We start from the raw sequence: 14,242 nt of genomic DNA on the forward strand, positions 1-14,242 counted from the left end.
TCCAACTGTGCTGCTGTGCCGAGACCTTAAAAGGGCTGGGCATGAACCAATGCCCACAAGCTTCTATGAACTGCAGGTCACATTAAAAAGAACAGTGGGACAAAATTCCTCCAGAATGATGTGAAAGACCGATAAAATCATACAGAAAATTAGATCAAGTTATTACAGCTTAAAGGGGGTTTTACAAGCTACGGATTCATGGTGTGTACTTAATTTTTCACACACTGCTTCTACATTTTAGCCTAGGTTTTGTAAATAAACAGTCTAATTTGTTATGTTTTGTTTCTTATACCCAAATAAGACCTTCCAAAAGCAGCGGATTTTCTCCCCATGTCCTGATACGTAAAGCTATAAAGAGGGTGCAGTTATAGTTTTTCTCGTACCTGTACATAAGTTTCACTTAACTGATAATTTCTGGTTTCTAACGAAACCGGATCATGATAAAACCCCTTCAAGATGCTCTTACGCATTAGATGAATGTTGACCCAACCAAGTGATTTCAGTAGTAACTGGCCAGGTGGATTTAAACATGCCCAATACTTCGTTCTCATGGGAGAAAACCTGCCAGCAGAGGCTTCTGGCAGCGTTTTACCACACTCCCCCCACCCAATAGGGACACATGCATGCTAGGCTGACTGAAGCGTGTATATGTATGCAGGCTAGGGTGTTCTGAAGGAATAGCTCATGACTGAAAGCCATCTAGTGTGTACGGCCACATTGACAGTACTACTAAGCAGACCAGAATTTTTAGTTATTACTACAAGGAATTATTAATAAGCGCTGGGCAGCATGAAATGTCGGCATGGCCAATTTAATCATGCATAGCTTATTAAAAGGAAAACCAAAGTTAATAAAATGCAAAATTAATTTCACAACTCAGCAGTTTATTTCAGTACAACAGGCTTTAAAAGCCCCAGCACAGATAAAAACCGGTTGGTTTGATCGTTCCCATACATCTGAAATGATAAACACCACAGCCTTGCCAAATAGGAGATTTAATTAAGTGAGGATTTACTCAGGACAGCTATCCTCTAAATAGTCGCTAAAGTGTGTGCCTTTACAAGGGTGTGCCTTTACATAGAGCGATGATTGCTTCATGGTTGCTGAAGAGCACACCTCCCTATAAAGTTATTGGCTAGTTGTTGAAAGGCGAAGGATTGCCCATTTACACCAGATAATTAACCAGCAACTATTTTTAGGTGAGTTGAAACAAAGCGACTAGAGAATGAATTGTTGATCATCATCCAGTTGGTGGCCATGTTTACACAGAACTGTCGCTTACATTGAGCGACTGGACAACTATCAAGCGAATAGTGTAAAGCCACCCCAAGACTAGAATTTTGCTTCTACATTTACAAGGCATGCCTCTCTGTTTCCATGGTAACAGACTACAACCAAATCCTGTGTAGTCAGATTTGCAGTTGCACTTCCTTTCATCAGTTTCCAACATTTTGCTAACCAACCAAATGAGTGCTAGTTAAAAAAGAAAATAGGAGACATAGAAGAGGATTACTGGAGTTCCCCTATAAACGTACCTTGGAGTTATAGATCATGTGAGATCACATTGGTGAAATCTGCAAATTTCAGACAATAACGGATTTCCAGAATACAAGCGATCTACAAAGAATCAAGACACTTTTTTTTTTTTTTAGTGCTCAGAGAAGTCGGCTGATGAAAGCCTGAAAGAATCTATACAAACTATCATTGATTTCACCCTGCCTTGGTCTGAGACCACAGACTTCACTGTTAACATCTTTAGGCTTATGCGGACATTAAATCCTCCAATTGTGGTAATAATCATAATAGTAATTTAGTTTCACAATGAAAACAAAAAAGTTTAATCTTTGCTGTGGTCATAAATTAGTTGATAAGAATATGCGGTAGAGGAGAGAGAAGGGCTGAAAACCAAAGAGCCATTTACACGCAAAGATAATCTTTCAAAAAATCGTAAATTTTAGCGATCATTTTGCATAAAGTACTAATGCCCATTAGTACTTTATCAGCTTCGCTTGTGTGTAAATGAGCCTGCAGGAGCTGCTTGAAGAACTCCGCAGGTGGTCTGAGCTCTGCAATCGGTTCAATTGTTCCGGCATGGGCTGAAGAGAGAATATAATGTTATCTCCTGCTCCCATAGAGAACACAGCTTGCAGTCTGAACGATGGTTTTTAAGCTTACTTAAAAATCATTGCTCAGACGAAAAATGAATGATGGTAAAAAAAAAAGTGAACATAAGATCATTAGTTTTATTAGTTGTAAAAAAAAGGATTAAACGTTTAAATCACCCCCCTTTTGCCATATCTATAATAAACAAATCTAAATCATAAGACAAAAACTGGTATCGCCACATCCATAAAAGTCTGATCTATCAAAGTAGTGCATGTACCCCGCATGGTGAACGTTGTCCGAAAAAAAAATAAAGAACGCCAGAAATGCACTTTCAGTCACCCTGTCTCCCAGAAAATGGCATAGTGGCATAATTCATGTGGGAAGTTCCACGGCATAAGTTCTGCTTAGTGACCAGAATCCACCTTTGTTCAGTGCAGTCCCGAAGAGCTGAACTCTAATTAGCGGCGGCGGGCCACATGCTGTACAGCGTCCTCACGGTGTTCAAAGTCTGTACAAGTAATTGAATGGGTTACCGCTGAAATGTCAGGAGAGGCTTAAACATTTAATAAAACGCTCAACTTTGACCCGAAAGGTTCTCCGAAGTGAAACTTCATGATTTAGCACATTCACACAGTGCATCAGAGACTCCATACCGGCTCTGTATCTCATTTTTCACACATTAAAAAGCACGCAGAGCAAAGAAAAGGAGGAAATCTCTAAGGGGAACAAGCTGCAAAAAAGCAGGTGGCAGAAATGGATGAGGTTTTATATGATTAAACATGATCCAAGGACACAAGCCAAGTCGTGCTCCTATTCAGATGTGTAGTGCTGCTGGGAGTGAATGGAGGTCAGATCATTAATAGTGATGGGGCACAGCAGTAACCGCCTGCAATATGAACTCGTCAAGCTACAAACACAGGGCGTTTGTTTGTTGCATTCACAGTGCATTAATACATGTTAGACAGCATGCTCAATACATGGTATTAACCCCTTAAGGACATGACCACTCCCCCCCCCTTTTTTGTTCCTAAATATCATAACATTAAGGCCTCATGTCCACTTGAAAAGTACAATCCGCGCAGAATCTACCGCGGATTTGCTTTAAATGGTATTTTTTTTGCATGCAGATAACTGCACACATTGCTATCAATGTAATAGCAATGTTGCCGATCCGCGCGGAATCCGTGGCAGAATAGAGCATGCCGCATTATTTCTCCCGCGTGTGAAAAACGCAATTCTTTTAAAATGCCATCCGCGGGTGCAAAAATCAATTTAATTTATCTACCCGCGGGTGGTCAATGCATCCCTATGGGGTGCGGATCCGCGGGCAGGAGAAGAGTTAAAATCCGCTGCGAATTTTAATTCTTCTTTTGCCCGTGGACATGAGGCCTTAGTGCGGATTCCGCGCAGATCTGCCACATTGCTATCACTTTGCTATCAACAGGTGCGGATATCTGCATGAAAAAAAAAATACCATTTAAAGCAAATCCGTGCGGAATCTTGCAGAAATCTGCGCGGATTGTATTTTTCTAGTGGACATGAGGCCTTAGGTTTCCATTGACATAGCATTCTGAGCTTTTTGCGGGATGCATTGTATTTTTAATGGTACTATTTAATGGATTGAATGTAGTGGAAAACTTACAAATTTGTAAGTAGAGTTATATGATAAAAAAAAGACAATTTTCCCATCTTTGGGGGTGGTGGAGCATGTTTGTACGGTGTATACTCTGCTATATGTGAGAGCGTTTGCTTTTTGCAGGAAGACCTATGGGTTCTATAGGTACCATTTTGGAGTACATTTAACTTTTTGATCGCTTTTTATTACTTTTTTTTTGTAATTTGAGATGGCAATTCCGGTGTAGCATTTTGTTTTTTTTCTGACAACATTCACTATGTGACATATAAAGCGTTATTTTAACAGATCAGACTTTCATTGACATTTTATGTTTTATTTTATTATGAATACGGGAAAAGTCTTTTTTTTTTTTTTAAATATCCTTAATTTTTTTTACAATAATAAACTTCTCTTTCACTTATTTTCACTTCTTTTTTTTTTTCAACCCCATAAAGCATTTGAACTCGCAATTATTTGACCGCTTGCACTATATACTGCAATACTTCAGTATTGCAGTATCTGGTATTTCTGCAAGGTATCAAAAAAGGATAGGCCAGAGCTCAGTCTTAACCCCTTGAGTGGCACGCCCGGAAAATTTCCGGGGACGAGCTCCACTGCTCATAGCAACATAGCCCGGAAGATTTCCGGGCTATGTATTACTATGGGAGCTGCAGAGCACAATGCCACAAGCTGTGACAGTGTGCTCTGCCTGCACAGACCCACAGAGAGCAGTGCAAGGGCTTTGAAAAACCAGCAGAAGATATTGCCGACATGTCGGCAACCTCCTGCTTTGTTTACAAGTTGCCATAGAGACCATCGGCTTGTCAGAAGCAAGCCGATGGTCTCTGTGGCAGGGAGAGCTGGTTGTTAGCTGTCAGAGGACAGCTAGGTACTAGCTCTTACAGCAGAGATCAGAGAAAACCTCCGATCTCTGCTGTGTTAACCCTTTACATGCTGCAGTCTATGTGACTGCAGCATGTAAAGGGCTGTCACTGCAGCATGTAAAGGGCTATCACCATCGGACCCCCGGAATGTGATCAGGGGTCCTGATGGGTCCCTGTGGAAGTCCCCTAAAGGGACAAAAAAAAAAAAATTAAAAAAAATTTAAAAAAAAAAAGTTAAAAAAATTATAAAAAAAATTAAAAAAACACTTGTCTCCCTTTACTTTGTAAAAAATCAAAAATGCAATCACACATGTGGTATCCATGCGTCGTAATGACCCAGAGAAGGAAGTTAATACATTATTTAACCCCTTAATGACATGCCCCCTTTTTTTCTTTTTTCCCCATTTCTTTTTTTCCTCCCCCCTGTTTAAAAAATCACAACTTGTCCTGCAAAAAACAAGCCCTCATATGGCCATGTCAATGGAAAAATGAAAAAGTTATGGCTCTTGAGACGCAACAGCAAAACTAGTTGAAATTCAATGATTAGACCATTTTAAAAAAACCTGTCCTGGTGGGCACGACAGGGTGGTAGGAAACCCGCCACTCAAGGGGTTAATAGGCATAAATACATAACAACCCTGAGGGCCTTCAAAGGCCCCTGGCTGCCGAGAGACCTAGACAGCACCTCCCCCCCAACATTGACCGAGGCAATTTTAATATCACTGTCAGAATTGGCAGTGGCATTTAAATGGTTAACAACTGTGATCAGCGTCCATGCTGATTGACAACTAAGACCAGGTCGCAACAGCCGCAAAGACATTTGACATTGACCATGTATGGAGCGAGCTCAGCTCCTGCTCTATACAAGCCCCCTGCACCCAAGATGTACATACTGTATACATCCTGTGGCACTAAGAGGTTAATGGAGAGTACATTATATATCTGAGTTGTGCGTTGCGTTTTCCTGCTCAGTTACCCCAGAAATGAATGCTATTACTTCAGCTTGCAGCTATTAGTAGTAAATTGTGTCATACAAATCTATACAGCTGAGTTCAATGAGGAATGCATATAACTATTTGTAGTGTGCTCCCCCTAGTGGTAGCTGCTGGCAAAAGTAATGCCATTTATTTTTAGAGTGAAGCCTGGCTAGAGGTACATTAGGCACCAGAACTGCAGCAATAAAAACACTTATTACTGTGGGAATGGTTTATCTAATCCCTGGGGATTAAGTTGTTGCAGGTGTAAACTGCGTCTGGCTATACGTTCCGGTCACATACATGGTGTTCTCTCTCATTCGTATGTAGAGGAAGTAATGGTGAGACCATCCTTTTAATTTTTTGGCTATGTAAGGAGAAGCTGGGGACTTGGAGCTTTTACACCTATGAAGATATATTACATTAACTATTTAGGGTAATTTCCCCCTTCAGATGCAATGAAACCTGCCCTGCTCTGCAGCCAATTATTGTCTGACTGCATCACTAGGAGGTATTTGTTAATCATTGGCTGGAGGGCGTTCTAGCCTTCAGCTCATTAATATGCAGGCCTAGTTCTGTGTCTGACTGCTACTAATAAAATGCAAGTTCCTCCAAAACTACTGCACTGATACATACAGCAGACATATCACAGCAATCAGTGTGGGAGGCACTGCCTTATGCTGCTCTCAGTGAGGGCTGCAAAAACATGGTGACCGATTCCCTTTAAGATGAGCCACAGGCTGTTGAGGACATCGGAAACTCGATTGCTGCATTTAGATGCCGCTGTCAGAATTAATAGCAAGTAAAGATTTTAACAGCCGCAATCGAAGTTCTATCTCCCTGCAGCCGTTGCGGGGTAGGAGTCAGCTGTCACAGATGGTCAATATCCATGGGGTTCCAAAAAATTAGCACTTATCCTGTGGATAGGCGATCAGTGGTTATTCAGGGAATATCCTTTTTAATGATCATTAACTGAAGGGAGTTTTAAAGTATGAGTGATACAAAAACGACAGCCACAAATAAAAAAAAAAACAAAAATAAAAAGTGCTGTTTCCACTTATGTCAATTAACCACTTAGTGACCGCCGATGTGACTTTTGACGACCTGTATCGGAGGACTATGTAGGAAGAGAGATCCCGCATCGATCTCCCTCCATACATCGTGGGTGTTGGCTGCTTCTTACAGCCAACACCCGGCGGCAACAGCTCCTATCAGCCGCAAGGCAGATGGGAGCTGTTAACCCTTTAAAAGCCGCTGTCAATTCTGACAACAGCATTTAAACCCCGTGAACGATGTTTGGGGATACTGTACGGCCCCCCGTGAGGAGGACGCAGGGAGCTGTGCTGGTGTTATGGCAGCTGGGGGCCTTGATAATTGCAGTATGATGTAATGCTCTAGTATTATATCATACTGCAGAAGTGATCAAAGCATCGCAAGTTTTTGTCCCGTGTGGTCTAAAAAAAAAAAAAAGTGAAATTAAGAACAATAAAGTTTTACTATAAAAAAAAAACAAAAAACGACAAGTGTAAAAAAGAAAAAAAAAACCTTTTGCCATATTTATCATAAAATAATCTAAAAAACATATTTGGTATTGCTGCGTCCGTAAAAGTCCGATCTATGAAAGTAACGCATTATTTACCCCGCATGGTGAATGCCATCAGAAAAAAAAAAAACACCAGAGGGGCGCTTTTTTTAGTCACCCTGTCTCCAAGAAAAAACTGCAATAAAAAGCAATCAAAATGACCTATCTATTGCAACATGGTACCAATGGCAACTACAAGACATCCCGCAAGAAATGAGCCCACGCACAACTATGTCGACGGAAAAATAAAAAAGCTATTGTACTCAGAAGACGGCGGCAGAAAATAATTTCAAAAATGGAATATCTTTGAGAAAAAAAAAAAAAAAAAACTATAGAAGTTTGCCATCGTAGTAATCATACTGAACCCATAGAATAAAAAGTTATATCATTTTCGTTGGTTTGTGCGCCATGGAAACAAGACGCAATAAAAGATAGCAGAATTTCATGTTTTTCCCCCATTTCTCTCCACTACGAAGTTTTTCAGTACATTATATGGTACATTAAATAGCACCATTGAAAAATACAACTCGTCCTGCAAAAAAAACAAGCCCTCATACAGCGACGTCGATGGATAAATACGATTTTTTTAAAGGGTGTAGGAAAAACTAAAAAAAAAAAAAAAAGCGCTCGGTCACTAGGAGGTTAAAGTAGCATAGATTTCAAGCTGCTCTTTCTTCATCTCATAGGGGCTGTCCAGCTATGAAGATTGGTGAACTATCCACAGGTTAGGTCACCATAAGTGGTCATTCATGGTCCATCATGCCCGCCAATCAGTGAGCTATTGTGTTAGCATACAGAGGTAGAAGCATACGGCTCCATACACTATGCAATGGCTTGGCACCTTATTGCAGGCACAGCTTCCATTCACATCAACCATGACTATAGTAGGACTGAAGAGACCATCAGCACTTCTTTAAAGTACAGCTACTCTTCCAACAAGTCTCGCCTTCCCAATTCCTCTTTCTGGTGTTAATTTCCTGCTTCACACACAGACATAAGAGTGCCTGCACTCTATAACCTACAAGATAAAGCAGCGTGGATATACTGAATATAGAGCCACTCTCATACCATCCATCAATCACTTCAGAGCGCCGCAGACAGAGTAACCCGGGTCCGTGAGGGTGTAATGGGCAATATGGGAAATTGTTAGACAAGGCCGAAGAGAGTTAATAAAAGTGTCGGTGAACTCGCGTTGCAGGATAATGGCCCATTCTTCTATTATTACCTGAGGGTATCAGAGCGTCTCGTTCAATGATCCTTGCAGATGCCAAGTCGCTGATGATGTATTGCATACGCAGGTGCTTGAATACCGGTACAAACGGGTAACACTGCTCAGTTTCCAGAAAGCTGATGCCACTATCTTCCAATTCTTAAAAAAAAATAAAAAATAGAAACGATATGACATAAGACACTGACAGAAAAGTCTTAGAAGTAATCCTCAGATGGCCCAGAAGACACCGCTACAACCAAGACGCACAGCACCCTTTTAGGTAGCACTTTTTGCCATGATTTATTGCCAAAGGTCACAGTTTCGCAATGCAGATTTTGGTCGTGCAGCAGCTGCATGTGAAGCAGGCCATTTCTTTGTCCTTCCGGGAGATGGTATAGGGAAGCTGCCTTCCAATAGGTGGCATGACAGGGGCATTATACCACCTCCCATTTGCATACCTTATTTAATTTTGTGACTGATACGTCTCCTCACGCCAAGTTGGCGGTCTTCACGCAGACATACTTTATAATCTCTGCTGCACATGTAACTGCTTGAAGACAATGTTGCAGAACCGCAGCACATTGCAGTAAGCCAGTGTGTGATAACTGCCGCTCTGCACACAGCTGCTATGAGTAAGAGCGCCCCAAACTGAACATTTGTTACGTTGATTGCTTTAGAGCCATTTGCCAGTTATGCATCTTTTTCCAAACTATGGCCCTGTGATAATGGCTTTTTCCGCTTTCAGTAGATTTTTATGAAAAAGTAGGAAAAAAATAAAATAAAAATCACATGGTAATCTGCAATTTTACTGATTTGGAGATGTATTTGTGAAGACCAGGCTTAAAGGGGTTGTCAAACATCCTTTTTATCTAGTTTTGGGTTTCCACGTGCCCAAACCTATATTTTGGCGATTTTATTTAAAATGCTCACCTTCAGTGGGGGAGGGAGTATTGTTTTTTTTAATACATACGACTCATACCCCCACCTGCCACAAATGTGTTATTTGGAAAACCCCTTTAACCCTTTAAGGATGATCTTCGTTTGTGTCTTTAGGACAAAGCGATTTAATCATTTTATTGCAAAAGCCATAACTCATTGACTGTTGTAGGAGGGCTTGTTTTTTGGGACAAGCTGTGTTTTTGAATGGCATCACTCTGGGGTACATATTTGTGGTAGAATTTTATTACACTCTTATTTGGGGGGGGGGGGGGGGGGGAATGTCCAGAAATTCCTTAATTTTTGGGGGGTTGTGTTTTTACAGTCTTAGGCCTCCCTCACACATGGCGTTAGCCATAACGCAGCGTTTTTCAATGCTGCGTTTACTGCAGATTCCGCCAGGTTTCAGCAGCCCTGGCATTTTCAGCCAAGGATGCTGGGGAAAAAAAAAAAAAAAAAGCAATACCCACCTAGCCGCTGCCGTCCGGGTCACGGCCAAGGCCGCTGGTCTCTGCCGCTGATCCGGGCTACCCCTGCACCCACAAGTCTATTGCCGTAGGCCAGGTTTGAGAACCCCGCCTCCAGCAATAGAGTGCTGTGATTGGTTCTCGGCACTGGCTTGATGCCCAATCGAAGCCCTTCATTAACTGTCTCAGCCAATCAGAGCTTGCCGGCACAAAATAAAAGCATGTTCTTAAACAAAAACAAGTGAATCCGCATCTCCACATTCTAAGACCCAGAACATTTTTTATTTTTCATTTATATTTTCATTGTCTGGCTTCTTATGAACGCGGTAATATCTATTCTTTTTGGTATTTTATCCATTTAAAATGGGTTTTTATTTTCAAAAAGTTTTTATCCAAATAATTATATGTGAAAATATTCATTGTGGAAAATGTAAAAGCTTATATTCTCAATTGAAAAAGTAAAGACGTGTTTTGAAAAACACCAGTTAAAATGAGTTGGTGGGGAAAAGCTTTTTTTAAACTGGATTTTAAAAAAAAAAAAAAAATTTAAACTTTGTTGAACTTTTCTTTAGTCCCTCAAGGAGACTCAATGAGCGTTTGATTGCTAGGATAGTACACTGCATTACTCAAGTAGTGTATTCACTAAGCCTATTGCCTGCTGCAGACAGGCGGTAATTCCACGGCGGGGTTTCCAGCACAATTTCCACCCGTGCCCTCTGCCGTAGGATTGCATTAGATAAAGCAATCGTATGCACACAGCCACGATTTGTCCATGTGAAAACACGCGCGGAAAACAAATCGCAGCATGTTCTATTTCAGTGCGAGGCCCGCACAGAAATGTCACTAGTGATGCACCGGCTCTGCTCTGCGAATGCGCCGGCACATAGAAGAGCTGGGAGACGCAGGAGCAGGTAAGCCGCACAGGTCGGATCCCACTGCGAGAATTCTCGCAGCGGGATCCGACCCGGCCGTCTACAGGCGGCCTATCACAGCAACAAATTAAACTTTGCTGGAAGTGGTTTTTAATAAACTGAGTTACATGGTAAACCTGTAGGCCTTGGTCAGGCTTCTGGCTGCCATGGGAATCCACTGGTACCTTACAAATCACATTGTAGGGTGCCAATGGGTGATCAAAAGAGCCCTCTGATCCCCGTCATCTGCTTACATGCTGCAGTTGCTATTAATTGCAGCATATAAGGGGCTCAATTGCCAGAATCCGAGGTTTCTCCTGTCTTGACGGTTCGAGCAGGAGCCTGGCTGTCAGCAGTCAGCCAAGCATACGCCTTAAGAAGACATATGCAGGTTTAAAGCCCATTAGCAAGGTCAGTAAAAGGGCGTATTGGCTGTCACTTAGGGGTTGAAGGAACAGGATTTACCAACCTTTCCTGCGTTTGGAGAACCAGGCATCCGCTTCAGTCAGCAGCTGCTTTAAGGACCCGTTCCACGAAGGCACTAATTGCAGGAACATCCACTGTTGAAAATTAAGGCAAAATGAACAGTTTTACAGTAGAAATTACATATATTTAGCTGCATCATTCACTAACATGACTGGTGTGTCCAGAGAACGCAATTCACAGCATTATAGTACATCGAAGTTAAGTTACCATAACACAGTAAATGTCAAGTTAGCATTTGCCTACATGATGGGATTGTATTACAGGATACCAAGTGGACAGAACAAGTCTGAGCTGCGCACTGTCCTTCTGTCTGTCTAAAAATTAGCAAATGTTTAGTCGGTTGGGTTAAAATGGTCTGTACAATGTTATGAATGCACTAAGATGTAGACCGAGTTGTGAAGCCCTGCAGACCATCTCTTACCCGACACTAAGAAATCTCATTCACGCACAGAACGGAAAATCCACCATCGGAAAATTGACCTACTGTGGATTTTACTTCTTCGAATAAGAGTGTGAAATCCGCAGAATTTGAACATGACAACAAGACAATTACAGGCATGACACTTAATTATCTAGATCAACCCCATTCACTTGATGAGTACTGAGCTGCACGATGACCAGGGGACCAATGAATGTGACCACACACGCCAGAGAACAGGCCATAGCACTCGCCTGAGCCTCTTCAACAGCTGATAGGTGAAGGTGCTTGAGGCCGAACCCTACACCAATCTGATACCAATGACCAATCCTAAGGATAGCGTATCAAGATTTTAATCCTGGAAAACTCATTTAAGCCCTTAAAAGACACGGCTCTTTTTTAAATCCCTATTTTTTGCTGCTCCCCAACACTTTCAAAAAGTAACTTCAAAAGTAGCTGCCTTGAGGCCTTGTATTTTGCGGAAGGAATACGGTTTAATTGTACTATTTAATGTACCACCTAATGTACTGCAAAACCTAAACGTTGAGTGCAATGAAAGGACAAGGGGGGGGGGGGGGGGGTCAGTTCTGTCATCTTGGGGAGAAGAGGGGGAAGTCTTGTTTTTATGCCATACACACTGCAGCAAAGACAATGATAACTTTGTTCCATGAATTAGTAGGATCACGGGCGTGCCAAACATATACTTTTTTTATTGCTGTACTACTAGTAAAAAAGAAAAAAAAAGGAAAATAAAGTATCTGAAGAACAAAAAAACAAAAACAGAATTTCTGCCGCCATCTTCTGCCCGTTATAACGGTTATTAATCAGTCATAGTTGTGTGAGGGCTCTTCTTTTGTGGGACGTCTTGTAGTTTCTATTGCTACCATTCTGGAGTGCATATAACTTTTTGATCGCCTTTATTAAAATTTTTTTTTTTTTTTAGAGACTGGGTGACCAAAAAAAAGAAAAAAGTAAAATTTTGATATTGCATGTTTTTTTTTTCCTGACGACGTTCATAATGTGGGATAAATAAATGCATCACTTTGGTAGATTGGACTTTTAAGGATGTGCCGATACCAGGTACGTTTATCAGGTTTTTTGTAAGGCGCTCCTGCTCCACACAAACTCGACACCCGGGACATACATAAACACCCTGGGGAATGAAAGGAATAAAAATGCTTAGAGTGTTGAAAACCCTTAGAGCTCCCTCACATCAGTGTATTTGCGCACGCAAAAGTTACACACGCTATAGGCCTAATCATTTCAATGGGTTCGTTGACATGTACGTATTTTGCATGCATATTTTCGGCTGCGCAAAAGGAAAAAAAGAAGGCAGTACATGCTCCATCTTTCTGCGTACCAAAGGTCTGCATAGAAGTCAACGGGGTTGCGCCAATGCATGCAAAATACGCAAGGAGAGGCGTGAAACTCTGCGTATTTCTGCTTGAAAAAACACATCTGGAACTAATAAGCCATTTCAAATCATTGTATTTGATTGCGCACGCAAATAACGGGGGAAAAAAAGTACAGTAAAATACGCCGACACACGCAAAAAAAAGCCTAGTTCATAGTGCAAATAAGTGGCCTTAAGGAGTCTGCACTTGCGCTTACACCTATGTAAGCCTTAAGCCAACATTTTTTTTAATCACTTGCAGCTGACCCCACGTCGGATTTTACCGCTAATGGATAAACTCTGAATATTAGTGTTCAGAGCGACAGGCCATCATCATCACTCATATCAGTAGTACAGCATGCTGGAGTATAGAATTGTATGAGAGTGGAGGAAATGGAAAACATCTTTCATAAATTGCGTATATTCGCCTCTTCCTGCGTCATCAGTACCCACTTCTGGCTACATTTCAGTTAAGGACATGCTAGGGCTAAGTATGCCTTAGTCAGATCCCACCATTGATTAGAATGATCTAATAGGGACATGCATCACTAGCAGCTGCTCGTCACTTTGCCTTCAGTTCTCTCAGGTCACAGCTTCCTTTCAGTCCATAATAAAGATGATACAATATGCATCTGATGTTCAGGCAATCAATATGGCTTGTTAAGCATTACATCAAGTACCGGAAAGCCATTTCTATTTTGCTCATCAATGTATTTATCTCCCACCTGAGTTTCCGATGCTTTACACCAGTACAGAGATCTTGCTGAGAGAAGTTATTCCTACTAAACATGAAACATAGTAGAGCATTTCCTGCAGGTTCGGCAGACAGAACATAAAGTGGCTGTGGAAGTTATACTGGAGGAGATTTGGTTGATGTATTTTATCTTTATTCTTTTCTACTTTACATGACTACTTTCAATAAAAACTCCAACTTCTGCCCCGTCCCCCACAGCATCATAGCTTCCATTTCTACAGGAGCCGTGACAAAATGACAGATCTGTTATCTTGTATCGCACCAACTCATTAATAATTTCCACAGGTTTCTGTTGAGTTTCAGGATTCGATTATTTTTACTGCAAGGAATATTACAGAGTTCGATGCTATAACAATGTAAACCTTACAGACAAGGAGTAGCAGAGGTGTGAACAGTCTGACACTGCAGTTTACAAAAATTTCGAAGCATAGGAAAGTTTGTAAGGAAAGTTTGCTAAAAGATCATAAACGGTCAAATTGTTGTGATAAAACTAGAACTCTCTATAG

At 41.3% G+C, this 14,242-nt stretch overlaps 1 protein-coding gene across 1 annotated transcript in view; it reads right to left on the minus strand.

Annotated features, from left to right (window-relative positions):
- The window catches only part of GMCL1 (germ cell-less 1, spermatogenesis associated), a 115,014-nt gene that overhangs the window by 38,692 nt on the left and 62,080 nt on the right, over positions 1 to 14,242 (minus strand). The window contains exons 9-10 of the mRNA XM_066593038.1: positions 11,155 to 11,245; positions 8,387 to 8,530 (exon numbers count right to left, since the gene is read on the minus strand). Coding sequence (XP_066449135.1) covers positions 8,387 to 8,530; positions 11,155 to 11,245 — 235 coding nt within the window. The remainder of the gene's footprint in view (positions 1 to 8,386; positions 8,531 to 11,154; positions 11,246 to 14,242) is intronic.

The sequence above is a fragment of the Eleutherodactylus coqui genome, chromosome 2 (genome assembly GCF_035609145.1).
Source record: "Eleutherodactylus coqui strain aEleCoq1 chromosome 2, aEleCoq1.hap1, whole genome shotgun sequence".
Lineage (NCBI taxonomy): Eukaryota > Metazoa > Chordata > Amphibia > Anura > Eleutherodactylidae > Eleutherodactylus > Eleutherodactylus coqui.